Raw genomic sequence first — 13,561 nt, forward strand, 5'->3', positions numbered from 1 at the left:
ATTTTTAACAGCAGATTCAGTGACGTTAGAGACTAGAGCTGATCTGCGCATCACAGCACTCGTCTGTGGCGCATTAAAGCCTGTGTTACGGCCACCGGAGCTGATCGCGGCCACTCGATGCTAGTGTTTACCGCTCGCGCCGCGGCCCAGAACTCATGCTTATCACATTGGTCACATCACATCGCGCGGCGCAACAAAATAGAATAGAAATTCTATTGCCGCTCGCGTTCGGTGTAGAATAGAACCCATTATAATCAGTGATGTTGTCTACACTGGATGCAGTAAACTGATGCCTCGTTCTATTTATGACGTGCTGACACAAAGTTCAAATGATTTTCAATGGTCGCTTTGTTGCGTTGTGTTACGGCGCAGACACGGTGTCAGTATAGTTTGTCAGTACAGTCAGTAACGTAGCAGATGAAAAGTTAGTATCTTTCTGCAGTCCAATAGACGGCAGTGCGGTGGTGGCTTGAGTCTGTTGAATGGTGATTTAACGCTACGTTCTTACCTAGTTGGAGAGACTCAATGCTAAGTAAATAAACAATGTCCCTGTCTTTTACTCTCACAATGAGCTTATCATATTCGTTTGCTACATCAGTAGGGCCTTATGATTTCCGCGATGCAGAAAACACGGACGGAATCGCGGAATCCAGTCATAAAAATGAAATTTTACTGTATAATGCGAAATTTCATGGAATTTGTCTTATTTTTGATGAATAAATAAAAAACAGGTCAGTACATATATATATAGATTGTGTCTGTGAATATTAAACTGCAAAAAGACATTTAAATACGAATGTTCTGCATGTTCATTTGATTACCAGAAAATACACATCACAGAGTTTGTGAAAAAATATTATTCATTATTATTATTTATTCATTTTAGATGTTTACATTTGGAAAAGCTGTGCTTCCTGCATAAACCTGCCTCTGTTGGATTGGCAGTATAGCTTGCTTGCCCTACACAGTTACCTTGTTTAATTTCTTAATTCAAGTTATATAAATTTTGTTCTATTTGTGTTATTTAAGTTATGTGTTTGATCACCACATTTGAGTTATCATTGCAAAAAAATGTTTATGTATATATATTCTGTTTATGTAGGCTATATACTGTATTCTATATACAGTACCAGTCAAAAGTTTGGACACACGAATGGGAATTGTGTCCAAACTTTTGACTATACTGTACTATAATATAGCCTACACATAAAGAATATGGGCCGATATATCGATATCTGTCTTTTTTTTGCTCCCTAATATCGGTATCGGCATCGGCCACCAAAAAACCCATATTGGTTGGGCTCTAGTTGATAGTGCCTATGTATTATAAAAAGTTGTATATTAAAAATTTGTAATAATATTGAAATTATAAATTAAAAGCAAGTCAGGGTTAAAATTTTCTACTTTATTTCTTAACCCACTTGACATTATTACATCTCAAAGTTTAGACTCCAGAGTTTATGCTCCAATTTAAATAGAAAGAAAGTGGTTTTATAGGAAAGCAACAGAAGATGGAAGGAGAATCTAAAGTCAGGTAGGTAGTTCGGTTGCAGCTCGAATCAAGTTCAAGACATTGATGCTTGCATATAGAACAGCCACAGGCTCAGCACCCGCCTACTTCCACTCACTACTACGAATCTACATCCCCTCCAGAAGTCTGAGATCCGCTAGTGAGCGACGCCTCGTGGTACCATCACAGAGAGGCTCAAAATCACTTTCCAGAACATTCTCGTTCACCATTCCTGGCTGGTGGAACGATCTTCCCACCCCTATCCGGAATGCTGAATCCCTGACCATTTTCAAGCGACAGCTGAAAACTCATCTCTTTCGAAGCTACTTGACTTCATCATCATAAAAAAAAAAAAAAAATTCTATCTCTTTATCTAGTCCTTCTCTTTCTAGCATGTACTTATTTGAACAATGTCTAAAAACTTGGTATTACAAGCACTTCCTGTATCTGTTTGCCTCTTTTAAGAAGAATCGCTTTATGTATCCCCCAATTGTACGTCGCTTTGGATAAAAGCGTCTGCTAAATGTCTAAATGTAAATGTCTAAATGTAGTTGAGTTGGTGTTTTACAAACTGTGAGATTTCCAGTGGTGTGGCATCACCCCATCATAAATCCATTCAGACCTTGCATAAAGAAAAAAGCTTTCGCACCAAACCCTCTGTGAAGCATTATGGTGAGGGTCTGTTTAACTTAGACTTAAATTTATGTATAGTGAGACGTCAGATGGGGCCATACTCGCTCGCTGCTCATCGAGTGTGTTCATAGGTGCAGTCGGTCAGGCCACCTGGGTGCCACTCAGGATATTTGGCTGAATGAGTGCAAATGAATAATGTCTGACCTCTGTAATTTCTCACGGTTCAGTTGAAGCTGCATGACTGGAGGCGCTGAAACAAATGCTCGCATTTGCGCACACGCTCCTTACCTCATCCGTTTGGTTAATCATTTCAGCACTGACCGTAAGTTTGGAAGGATGAGCAATTCTCAGCAATGTCAGTCCTCTCTCCTCCGGTCCGCTGTAATTGGATCAAAAGAGAGTTTTGCAGGTCTGATGAAGCCCGGCAGTGAAGCACAGGCAGGTAATGTCATTATGAATGATGCAGTCCTATCCACAGCTTTGCTTTTAAAGGTCAGGATATGCTGATGGAAGCAATCTAATGATACTTTGCTGAATTTCTAGAGTGACCATTGGTTGGTTTACCCCTCAGCAGCTCACCTGGTCTAAGTTGTTCAGGATGTTGGACTGATTTAGAAAAGATGTTAAGTCATTTATATTTTATATCACGTTTTTACATGTCTTTAGTGTTGAGTTTAAGTAAAGGCTGATTTATATTTCTGCGTCGGACATACGCCGTAGCCTCTACGCCGTAGGATGTGCATCGGTTTTCATTTATACTTCTGCGTTGTTGTCCGCGTTGACGTGCTAGTCTGCAGTGTCCACGGGCGTTTTGCTTGTGTAACCCGCAGACCACGGCAAAAGCTGAAGAAGAAGCAGCTTGTCGGAGAAGCATCAACCGTGACGGCGGCAAATAAATATCAAAGAACAGATCATTTATTTAAAAACTACAAAAAAGAGACGACAACGGCACAGGAGAAGATGGCATTCTTTCAATCTCCACAAGGACTTGTACCATGGCAGAACAACTGTTTGTCGCGGACAACAAAGTGATGTAATGCTACGTTTTATAATAAATGATAAGACACTTATTCTTTGCTTTGTTTTATTTTAAATAAGAAGGTGTAACATTAAAATATATTAAAGTGCAAAACACACAAAACTCAAATACATACGGAGGGAGGGGTACTAGCAGACCAATCACAGCGCTTGTGGTCTGCGTAGATTTGACGTGCTGTGATAATTTTGGAGAGGTGCACACCGTAGTTTCGACGCAGAAGTATAAATCAGCCTTAAAAGTAACTGAAATAACTAAGGCTGAGTATTAAAGGAACACGCCACTATTTTTGAAAATAGGCTCATTTTCCAACTCCCCTAGAATTAAACAGTTGAGTTTTACAGTTTTCGAATCCATTCAGCCGATCTCCGGCTCTGGCGGTAGCACTTTTAGTTGCAACTTAGCATAGATCATTGAATCTGATTAGACCGTTAGCATCTCGCTCAAAAATGACCAAAGAGTTTCGATATTTTTCCTATTTAAAACTTGACTCTTCTGTAGTTACATCGTGTACTAAGACCGACGGAAAATGAAAAGTTGCGATTTTCTAGGCCGATATGGCTAGGAACTATACTCTCATTCCGGCATAATAATGCATAGATCATTGAATCTGATTAGACCGTTAGCATCGGTACCGGTGCATTAGACCGGTGCAGCAGGCACAATGATATTACGCAGCGCCTGAAAATAGTCCCCAGCTAGCGAGATGCTAACGGTCTAATCAGATTCAATGATCTATGCTAAGCTGCAGCTAAAAGTGCTACCGCCAGACCCGGAGATCGGCTGAATGGGTTCGAAAACGGTAAAACTCAACTGTTTAACTCTAGGGGAGTTGGAAAATGAGCCTATTTTCAAAAATAGTGGCGTGTTCCTTTAATACATATTTCCTGATTTGATACCAATTCAATCCTTATTTGATTTTATTTGATTAATTTGAGTATATTTCATTTATAATGTCCAATTTACTTAAATATTAAAGAACTTCTCAGCTAATGCTGCAAATTAGGGGTGGGCGATAAGACTAAAATCTTATTTCATGGTATGAGAAATTTTATTTCATGATAACAATATATCTCGATATAGCTATTTTTTATTTTATTTTTATTATAAAAAGAAAAAGCAGCAAAGTACAAACACAATAGAACAAATAAATATGAAATAAACTTAAAAATAAAGTGAATAAAGCGTATAAATAAAACACTGCATAGGTTTCGCTGTATCAATCAAGGATGAGCTGATTCTTATTAAAGATTCAAAAGTGATTCAGTCAAGTGCAGTGAATGGTTAATATTAATAATGACAGACAGCAGCAGGTAAATGAGACTACTGTCCCTTTAAGACCAACTGCATGGATCCAATGTAATGACACACATCCGGTTTTCACCCAACTGTTTGTTTATTTAACACATAACCGACTGTGTTTACGTGAATACTCCACACGACGGGTATTTTGCCACAATTGTGTGCGTATTTGACCATTCCAGCACAATAAAACATGAAAGGGATCTGTTTTGGTGATCATATGCAGGCTCAGAGAGGGGCTTTTAGTGTGCACGCTTCGGCTGTGTGTCAGTCAGCACAAGCAGAGGATTGAGTTCTTTTTCTCTGCTTATTTTGCTTAACTTTTTTAAACAACACGCACGTCCCAAATTCGTGATCGTATTCTGTCTGAGAGAGGCGTTTTCTGAGTGTGTGCTTCATGTGTGTCAGTCAGCGCAAGCTCCGCATTGAGTTCTTTTTCACTGCTTATTGCAGTTAAAGGTGCACTAAGCAAATTTTACCAAACAATGTTAATATTTAAAGCAGCAAAACAAACACACCCATACCCCAACAGGACCCTCGCCCATGGTACACAACCATGGCAATGACGATTGCGGAAACAAGCGAAAATGATACACAAGCATATTCAAACAAAAGCCAACACAGATAAGTTGTGTGAAACAATGCTAAATCAACATTACTCACCTATCAAGAAGAAACAAAGCAATACGCGTCCGAATCCATTTCCAGGCCTTCTCGCGCTCCTTGAGTTCTCTCCACTGCTGGAAAGCTGCTCTGATATTTACGCAGGTCCTACCTCTTGCCTGATCGTAACCCATCTTTTAAATGTTTTGTTCCTCCGATATTTTCCTCTTTTTTTTTATCTGCCATCTCTCTCTATCTGTAGTCGAACTGCTAATATCCGTCCTGTGCACTCAATTGAGCACTCTTTTCTCTGTTATTACTGGACATGCCCCTTACTGCTGATTGGCTACAGGTGTGTTTTGGGACTCAGTCCGACACTGTGTTAAAAAGCGTTTTTCAAATATTGCTTAGTGCACCATTAACAACTCTATCAAGTGCATGATCCCACTCTTTATTTTCTAATTTCTCACTCAAAGGTGTATGTAACTTTTAGTGCTGTCAAACGATTAATCTTGATTAATCGCATCCAAAATAAAAGTTTTTGTTTACATAAAATATGTGTATGTACTGTGTATATTTATTATGTATATATAAATACACACACACACTGTCACGGTCACGGTGTGTGGAGGCAGGCAGGATGACGAGAACAACAATGATTCAAATAATGAGATTTAATGAAGAGACAACAAGGCAGATTCAGGCAGGTGAGAAATCTTGATTAATCGCATCCAAAATAAAAGTTTTTGTTTACATAAAATGTGTATGTACTGTGTATATTTATTATGTATATATAAATACACACACACACTGTCACGGTCACGGTGTGTGGAGGCAGGCAGGATGACGAGAACAACAATGATTCAAATAATGAGATTTAATGAAGAGACAACAAGGCAGATTCAGGCAGGTGAGACACACACACACACACTCGGGGTAACATTCACAATAACCGACAATACTAGAATACACGAGACAGGAACTTATAGGGCAGATAACGAGGGGCAGACAGGTGAGCACACTGAGGATAATTAACTAATGATTGAACGGGCTAAACCAACAAATATTCTGGCCCTTATGTCCCTCCGTAGTCCACTCACCTTCAGCCATGATGCAGGGGGCGGAGCTCCTCTCCGCGCTCACACCATCCACGGCTTGCTCCCTCGTGGTGGGCACTGTCACCGGCTCTCGCACCTGGTCTGACGTGTTGGGCTCCATATCCAAGGCGATCCTCTTCTCAGCCACGGAGCTTCGCTCCGGCTTGTGGATCGCGGCGGGAAATGGCTCTCCGTCATCGGTGGGCTCAGGCTTATGCTCCGTACCGCGGGGAGATGGTGGGCTGGGCTCAGGGTCCTGAGTGGGGCTGGTGTCGTCGTCAGCGATGCCCACGGTTAGCTGGGACTTGCAGGATTAGAAAAATATGTTTTGTATATTTGATTTATTTATATATAATATAAATTATATGAATATAAATATAGACATGTAAATACATGTAAATAGTTTCGAAATATATACTGTGTGTGTATTTATATATACATAATAAATATACACAGTACACATTATGAAAACAAAAATTTTATTTTGTAGGCGATTTGTATTTGTAGGCGATCAAACGATTAATCGCGATTAATCGTTTGACAGCACTAGTAACTTTTAAAGGGGTCCTATTATGCTCTTTTACAAAGTCTTGACTTTGTTACATGCATGTATATATTTTAGAAAAATATGTTTTGTATATTTGATTTATTTATATATAATATAAATTATATGAATATAAATATAGACATGTAAATACATGTAAATAGTTTCGAAATATATACTGTGTGTGTATTTATATATACATAATAAATATACACAGTACACATTCCCCTTTAAGTAGTACTATGATATGCAGATATATTTGCATACATCAGAATACACAATATAGCAAAATTTCTAACGATCGACACTTTATTCCGCGGTAACAATATATACCATCATACCGCCCAACCCAACTGAAAATTATCTAGGGTGATGTTTTCAACGTATTTAATTTGTCTTTTTGAAATATTCATTAAAATAATTAACCAAATAATTGATTTAAAAATATATTTTATGGGGGAAATTAGGCTACACTGGATGCACTTGGTTTTTGATTCACTAATAAGATTTGTTCGTAAGAATCATTTGTTTGTGAATCTGACTACACTGGTAGTGTTATGTATTTTTGCATGCAGCCTTTAAGGACAACTCGATAAAAAGTCATTTCTGGTGGCACCAATAGCCTCATGGTCAGCGCACCGACATACAGAGCCTTTGTACTTTTGGTGTCCTGAGTTCAAGTCCTGGCTTGCGGACCTTTTCTGATCCCCCCCTCCCTCTCCCACTTCATTTCCTGTCTACAATACTGTCCTATGCTAATAAAAGGCAAAAACACCAAAATAACATCATTTTGACAACTTGACATCATTTTGTGATGCATGCCCTTTTTATTGCATCTCTATCAATACAGATCGCAAACTCACATTCACAGGCTGGATCAAATGTTATTTATTTGTCGGACTAGTGGCACTGACGGTTAAGCAGGATGCGATGACACCTGCCAGGGGCTCGGTGCTGTACAAATACATTTTCGTGCAGCCACTGAATATAGACATAGACCACAAGTTTCATCTTTGGATTTTAAGAATCGATATCAGGTTCATTTAAATTAAGATCAGTATTTTGTACCCAGTTTTTTAATTAAAACTGATATTGTTAATCAAATGCATTATAATATGTTGTAGTTTGTCAAATGTACTAGAGCTGAATACTGAAATGTGCTCAAAAATATTTATCCAGACAGTCTTAGCTGAAAATCGCAATGCTTGGTAAATGAATGCTGACACTATAGATTCCATGCATTCCATGCAGAGGTTAGCTGTTGTTAAATAGGTTTCTTCAAAGAAGTGGGTTACACATTATGCGAAACTATCATTTGACACCTTTATGGTAAATTAGTTTTTTCCTCTTCCAGGAAGAACAGATAACATCTTTGAAGGACATTAGAAGGTTACTAGGTACATTTGTTTTTTTCTCTCTTATATGTATAGAATTGCACATTTTAGAGCTCCAAGTACATGGTCAACTATATTATTATGGACCACATGATCTGTCATGTTGTTGAGTCCTGAAAAATAAGACAAAACCTCAGTTAAAAAGCAGAACATTCAATGTGAAGTACAGCTATTTTTACATTCACATTCTTTTTATAATGTGAGCCACCTGTATTCATGAGCAAATTAAGTATGAACATATTACAGTGATAGTGTTTATAGGGAGTATTGCATTGTTGAGAGGAGCCTTTATGGCTGGAATCAAGCTTGGAGCTGAAAATCTGGCAATTTTTAAATGGTAAATATTTCCGCTGGCTTTTTTCTCCTTGGCTTGAAGGTTTGTGCCAGGTTCCTCAGTGCAAGCAGGGATCAGGTTACAGTCCTTCAGGTCTCACATGCATGCACAGCACAGCACACATTCTCACCTTCATGTTACACATGTAAAACATTTTTAGGTTATTTTCAGTGCAAGCAGGGATCAGGTTACAGTCCTTCAGGTCTCACATGCATGCACAGCACACATTCTCACCTTCATGTTACACATGTAAAACATTTTTAGGTTATTGCCTAAGTTTGGGGTGGAGTTTTTGTGCATCTAGCATCAGTAAATTTTAATGTGTCAAATTAACACTGAGGCGATAAACAGTTTGCTATTAAAATACTCTTGTAAATGAAAGGCCCCTGGAAAGATGTTGATATAGTACATAGTTGTCTGTGTTGTGGTTGGCTGTGGTGTTGGCTATGATATCATTGTTTGTTGGCTCAGATTACATTTGTTTAGATATGGAGGTAAGGTACAGCTAACAACAGTCAGTTGTAATGATGTGTCCACTCTGATTTTTAGGCCATTAATGGGTGACACTAGAGGACAGTGTGTATGAGGACCTTCAAACCTGAACTGTCATCAAGAGCACACACAATCATACCGCCAAAATGAGTAAGTCCTCATGTTTTTTACCTTCATATATCAAGTGCCTTCAACATGTCTTCAGTTGTTGTTTGATCTCAAACAAATGGAAGCCCTTTTCCGCCATTGAATAAAAATAAAAAAAGGTAACTGTGACTTTTTATCGCACAATTCTGACTTTTTCTCGCAACTGTGAGTTCGCATCTCGCGATTCCAACTTTTTTCTCAGAATTGTGATACAAACTCACAATTCTGACTTTTTCTCAGAATTGTGACATAGAAACTCACTATTGTGAGTTATAAAGTCAGAATTGTGAGTTAAGTCAGAATTTTGAGATATAAACTTGCAATTCTGAGAAAACATCTTTTTCCCCTCCAAACTACAAACTCCCAATTGCGAGTTTATATCTCAATTCTGAGAAAAAAAAGTCAGAATTGGGAGATATAAACATGCAATTGTGAGAAAAAAAGTCAAAATTGCGAGTTTATATCCTGCAACTCTAACTTTTTTCTCGCAATTATGATTTTATAACTCGCAACTGCAAGTTTATATAATGCAATTCTGAGAAAAAAGTCAAAATTGCCAGTTTATCTCGCATTTACCTTTTTTTTTATTTTTAATTAGGGGTGGAAACGGGCATCCATGCAAACATTTTTTTTTATATATATAAAAAAGAAAAATCAAAAATATACAGTATTAGGTTAATTTCAACAAAAGCTAAAGTTAAAAAGCTAAAGCTTAGCTAGATTCAAATCTGTGAGGTCAGTAAAATATTGTAATGTTTTTGAAAGAAGTCTCACCACGTCTGCATTTATGTGATCGAAAATACAGTACAAATAAACATTGTAAAATTATAATTTCAAATAACTGTTTTCTGTTTTAATATTAAAAATTACCAAGGAAAAAGAGTGACTAAGAAATGGCAGACAAGCTGCTGTTCAGCTGGAAGCAACTTTGAGGCCTGGAATTAAAAGGATGCTTGGAGATATTTTTTTAGAGAGAAGAGAGTGAGACATGTAGACAAACAGTGGCTTATGTTCTCACTGGTCACATGAACGCACAGATATTCAACAGTTGAGTGGTTAAGTCTGTTGCTTGGGTTGATCTGCCATGTTCCCAGTATTGGTGGGTAGATGAGGCTTCTCTGTTTCTCTCTCTCTCTCTGGAGATGTGTGAAGTCCGTCCAAACAACACACTGCGAATATTTTCCCTCCGTGAGTGAGCTCAGCCAAGACATATCTCGTTCTTACATCAAACATGAGAACAGAGTTCTCGAAAAACACGGTCATCTCCCTCTCACGACTTTCACTGCGTTGACGCAGGTCTAGTCGTCTGACTGTGAGTGTGTTTATTCATGAAAGAGAGCAGAACAACCTCTCAGCTCCTCTGCACCTGTGCTGTAACTGTATAGCAAGTTTATATTTTCTGCTACATAATCTCCGTTTAGTTTAAAATGAGGTAATAAGCCACTCAAGGACATTCATTACAATGTTTAACCACAATTAAGGTTTGGCAACAAAGAGGGTGCACAAGTATTGTTAAAATTAATACACTGAATTAACTAAGTTGTTTAGAATAAAAGTATCATTTGAATTAATACATATAAATGATTACATTTTAATACTTACAATTACAATAAATCTTTAAAGCCAAACAGAGTAGTTCATTAGCCTGCTCTTGGCCAATAAGTTGCCAGGAAGAGACAGTTTGACCCACATATAAATGACTAACAATAGATTTCGTTTTTTTACGTTTTTAATTGAAAAATGTGCATTGACAAAATAATAAATACTGATTATTTGGAAGGATGCACAATATATCGTATTGGTTATCGGCTGATATTAGGGATTTTTTAAAATCTGTATTGACTAATATTTCATATTTAATAGTTGGTAATTTCCCTTATTTTTACATTTAGATAACATTTGCCATCATCTAACACTGACTTAAACTTAATCTAATAAATTAATAATTTGATAACACTGTAAAATTTAATCTTTAGTAAATCTCAAAATGAATATCTATTTTTCATACTGTACAATATAATATTTTTATGCATAAATAAGACAGAATAGTTTAGAATGTTAATATTGCATTTATTGGTCAGCGGCTGTAACATCTCTCTCTTTCTCTCCAGATGAGAGACAGGCTCTTCATTCAATTATGAAGGATCTGGTGGCCCTGCAGATGACCAGGCGCCAGTCGGCGTCAACTTATGACACGGCAAAACCTAAACCTGTCAGCACTGCCAGCTCTTCCAAAAGAATGGTAATACATGTAATACATATACATATAGGAGAACATACAGTTACCTTGTGACTCCTGTATGACCCTGTCGTGACATAGCTGCTGTTTCTTTCTGTTCAGGAGGATGTCAGGATTAAGTTTGAGTTCTGTGGTGAAAGAAGGTGAATTTGAGTTTCTTTCTACTGGAACGTGCGTGTGTGTGTGCGTGCGTGCGTGCGTGCGTGCGTGTGTGTGTGTGTGTGTGTGTGTATGTTAAAGTAAAAGTAATGTTCAAAAACACACATAAAACAACATGTAGAACATACATTTTGAGTTTGTGGCATTTACACACAGATACACACAGGCATCCTGTCTCTCAGCTCTCAGACTGGTATCACAGTGGAAAGGGAAAGGACTGTGGTTAGTCTGTAGCTGCCAGGACAGACCACAGCTATGCTAGGTGTGCTTGAAGGAATGTGTGCACTCTGCAGATCCAACTGTGTGATTGACTTGACTTACTGGCTCAGATTACATATCTAAAGAAATCTCAGCTTCCTGTTTAATGTCCCCCCCCCCTGCGTGCGTGGCGTGTGTGTATGTTTATATATGTTTGTGTAGGATTCTGATGTTTGGGCGGCCTGTGCAGTTTGAGGAAGTCCAGCAGAAAGTCAAAACATTCTTCGGTCAGCAGTTAGACCTGCATTATATGAATAATGAGGTATTGATTCACATTCAAATGCACTCACTGACACTCACTTATGTCTGATCGCTGCACTGTTATAAGAAATACCCAGGACGTTAATATCTGCTATTTTAGTACTATTTTGCTGAACTTCTCATTTTGTATAAACTTAAAAGTGCACACAAAGGTTAACAATGATACATAAATTATAGTAAGCTAAATTTAACATTTTCTGGAAGCACTTTATTTTACAGTCCTGTTCCACATGTACATACTATGTGATTATTATTGTAATTACAATAGCTATGTAATAACTAGGTACTAACCTTGAACCTACCCCTAAACCTAACCATAACCTTATATTACCCAGTACTTTCTTAGGTAATTACACTGTAAGTACAGGTAAGTGCACGTACTGTAAAATAAAGTGCAACCCATTTTTAAATTAAAAATATATAGTAATTACAAAAAATAAATTAGCAACATTTCAGTAATAATACTGATGTAAGGTGCACAAACTTTAAGTACACAAAACTTGCTTCACTTTAAGATGGACAATAATAAGCTAAATCTAACTTTTAATTTGGCATATTTCTGTAATAAGTTAAATTTTAATAAGTTAATTCAAAAATAATAAAAAATAATAATAAATGCAACCATTCAGTAATAATATTGATGTACATAAAACTTACTTCACTTTAAGATGAAGACATCACTCAATGCAGTTCAGTAAGGGGCCGTTCACACAGAATGCATCTTTGCATTAAAAAATGTGAGACGCAACGCTCAGGAATGGTTTTTGAAAAAACACAAGGCAAAATTTGACCGTCTTGAGATGCACTTTTGAGACGTGACATCACCGGATATATTCAGTGACAGAGACATTTCTCTCCCGGCTCTTTTTGTAAGAAACAGGTTGTGATAATCACTTGAAATGTTATACAATTCAGGGTATCCGGGCACAGCCACTGTGAGTGCCTCCTCTTGTGTAAAATGTTTATGTGACAGCTCTACTCTACTTGCATTTGTTAAGTGTGTTTCGGTTTGTGCACACAGCTGTCCATTCCCCTGCGTGATCAGGATGACTTGGATAAAGCCATTGATCTGTTGGACCGCAGCTCAAACATGAAGAGCATCAAGATCATGCTGCTGACACAGGAACAAAGCAATGTGAGACTTACAGTTTAATATTACATGTCAATATGAACCAGTTCCATTTGGAATGTAGACTAAGAATGCAGAGCAAATTCTAATATCTCTGCTTACTAGAAAGAGGTTTAAATGCTAACATTGTTGTCAGTTATTGCACAGGAGCAGAGAGGTGTTGATTCATTATAATGTGTTGTTTCTGCACATATAATGATTTCTAGATGCTTATGTAGATTTGTGTGTGTGTTTGCATATGCAGGCCTCTTCTCCATCTCATCACACATTGTGTAAGCAGGTTCGCATCAAAACCTCTCAGTCCACCGGTGATGTCAGTACTGCCTACCAATCCTCAGAAACAAGAGGACGCCACCACTCCACCAGTGAGTACACACACACACACACACACACACACACACACACACATATGCACACACTGCT

At 37.8% G+C, this 13,561-nt stretch overlaps 1 protein-coding gene across 2 annotated transcripts in view; it reads left to right on the forward strand.

Moving 5' to 3' along the window:
• LOC107729565 (mitogen-activated protein kinase kinase kinase 3) overlaps positions 1–13,561 on the forward strand; it is a 30,971-nt gene that overhangs the window by 4,276 nt on the left and 13,134 nt on the right. Inside the window, exons 2-8 of one of the 2 annotated variants that reach the window (XM_016540131.1) lie at positions 8,080–8,122; positions 9,003–9,095; positions 11,204–11,334; positions 11,434–11,474; positions 11,911–12,010; positions 13,031–13,144; positions 13,383–13,503. In XM_016540131.1, coding sequence (XP_016395617.1) covers positions 9,092–9,095; positions 11,204–11,334; positions 11,434–11,474; positions 11,911–12,010; positions 13,031–13,144; positions 13,383–13,503 — 511 coding nt within the window. In that variant the 5' untranslated portion in view covers positions 8,080–8,122; positions 9,003–9,091. The remainder of the gene's footprint in view (positions 1–8,079; positions 8,123–9,002; positions 9,096–11,203; positions 11,335–11,433; positions 11,475–11,910; positions 12,011–13,030; positions 13,145–13,382; positions 13,504–13,561) is intronic. The other variant, XM_016540130.1, reaches the window with a different exon arrangement.

The sequence above is a fragment of the Sinocyclocheilus rhinocerous genome, unplaced genomic scaffold (assembly GCF_001515625.1).
Source record: "Sinocyclocheilus rhinocerous isolate Xijiao unplaced genomic scaffold, SAMN03320098_v1.1 scaffold697, whole genome shotgun sequence".
NCBI classification, from domain to species: domain Eukaryota; kingdom Metazoa; phylum Chordata; class Actinopteri; order Cypriniformes; family Cyprinidae; genus Sinocyclocheilus; species Sinocyclocheilus rhinocerous.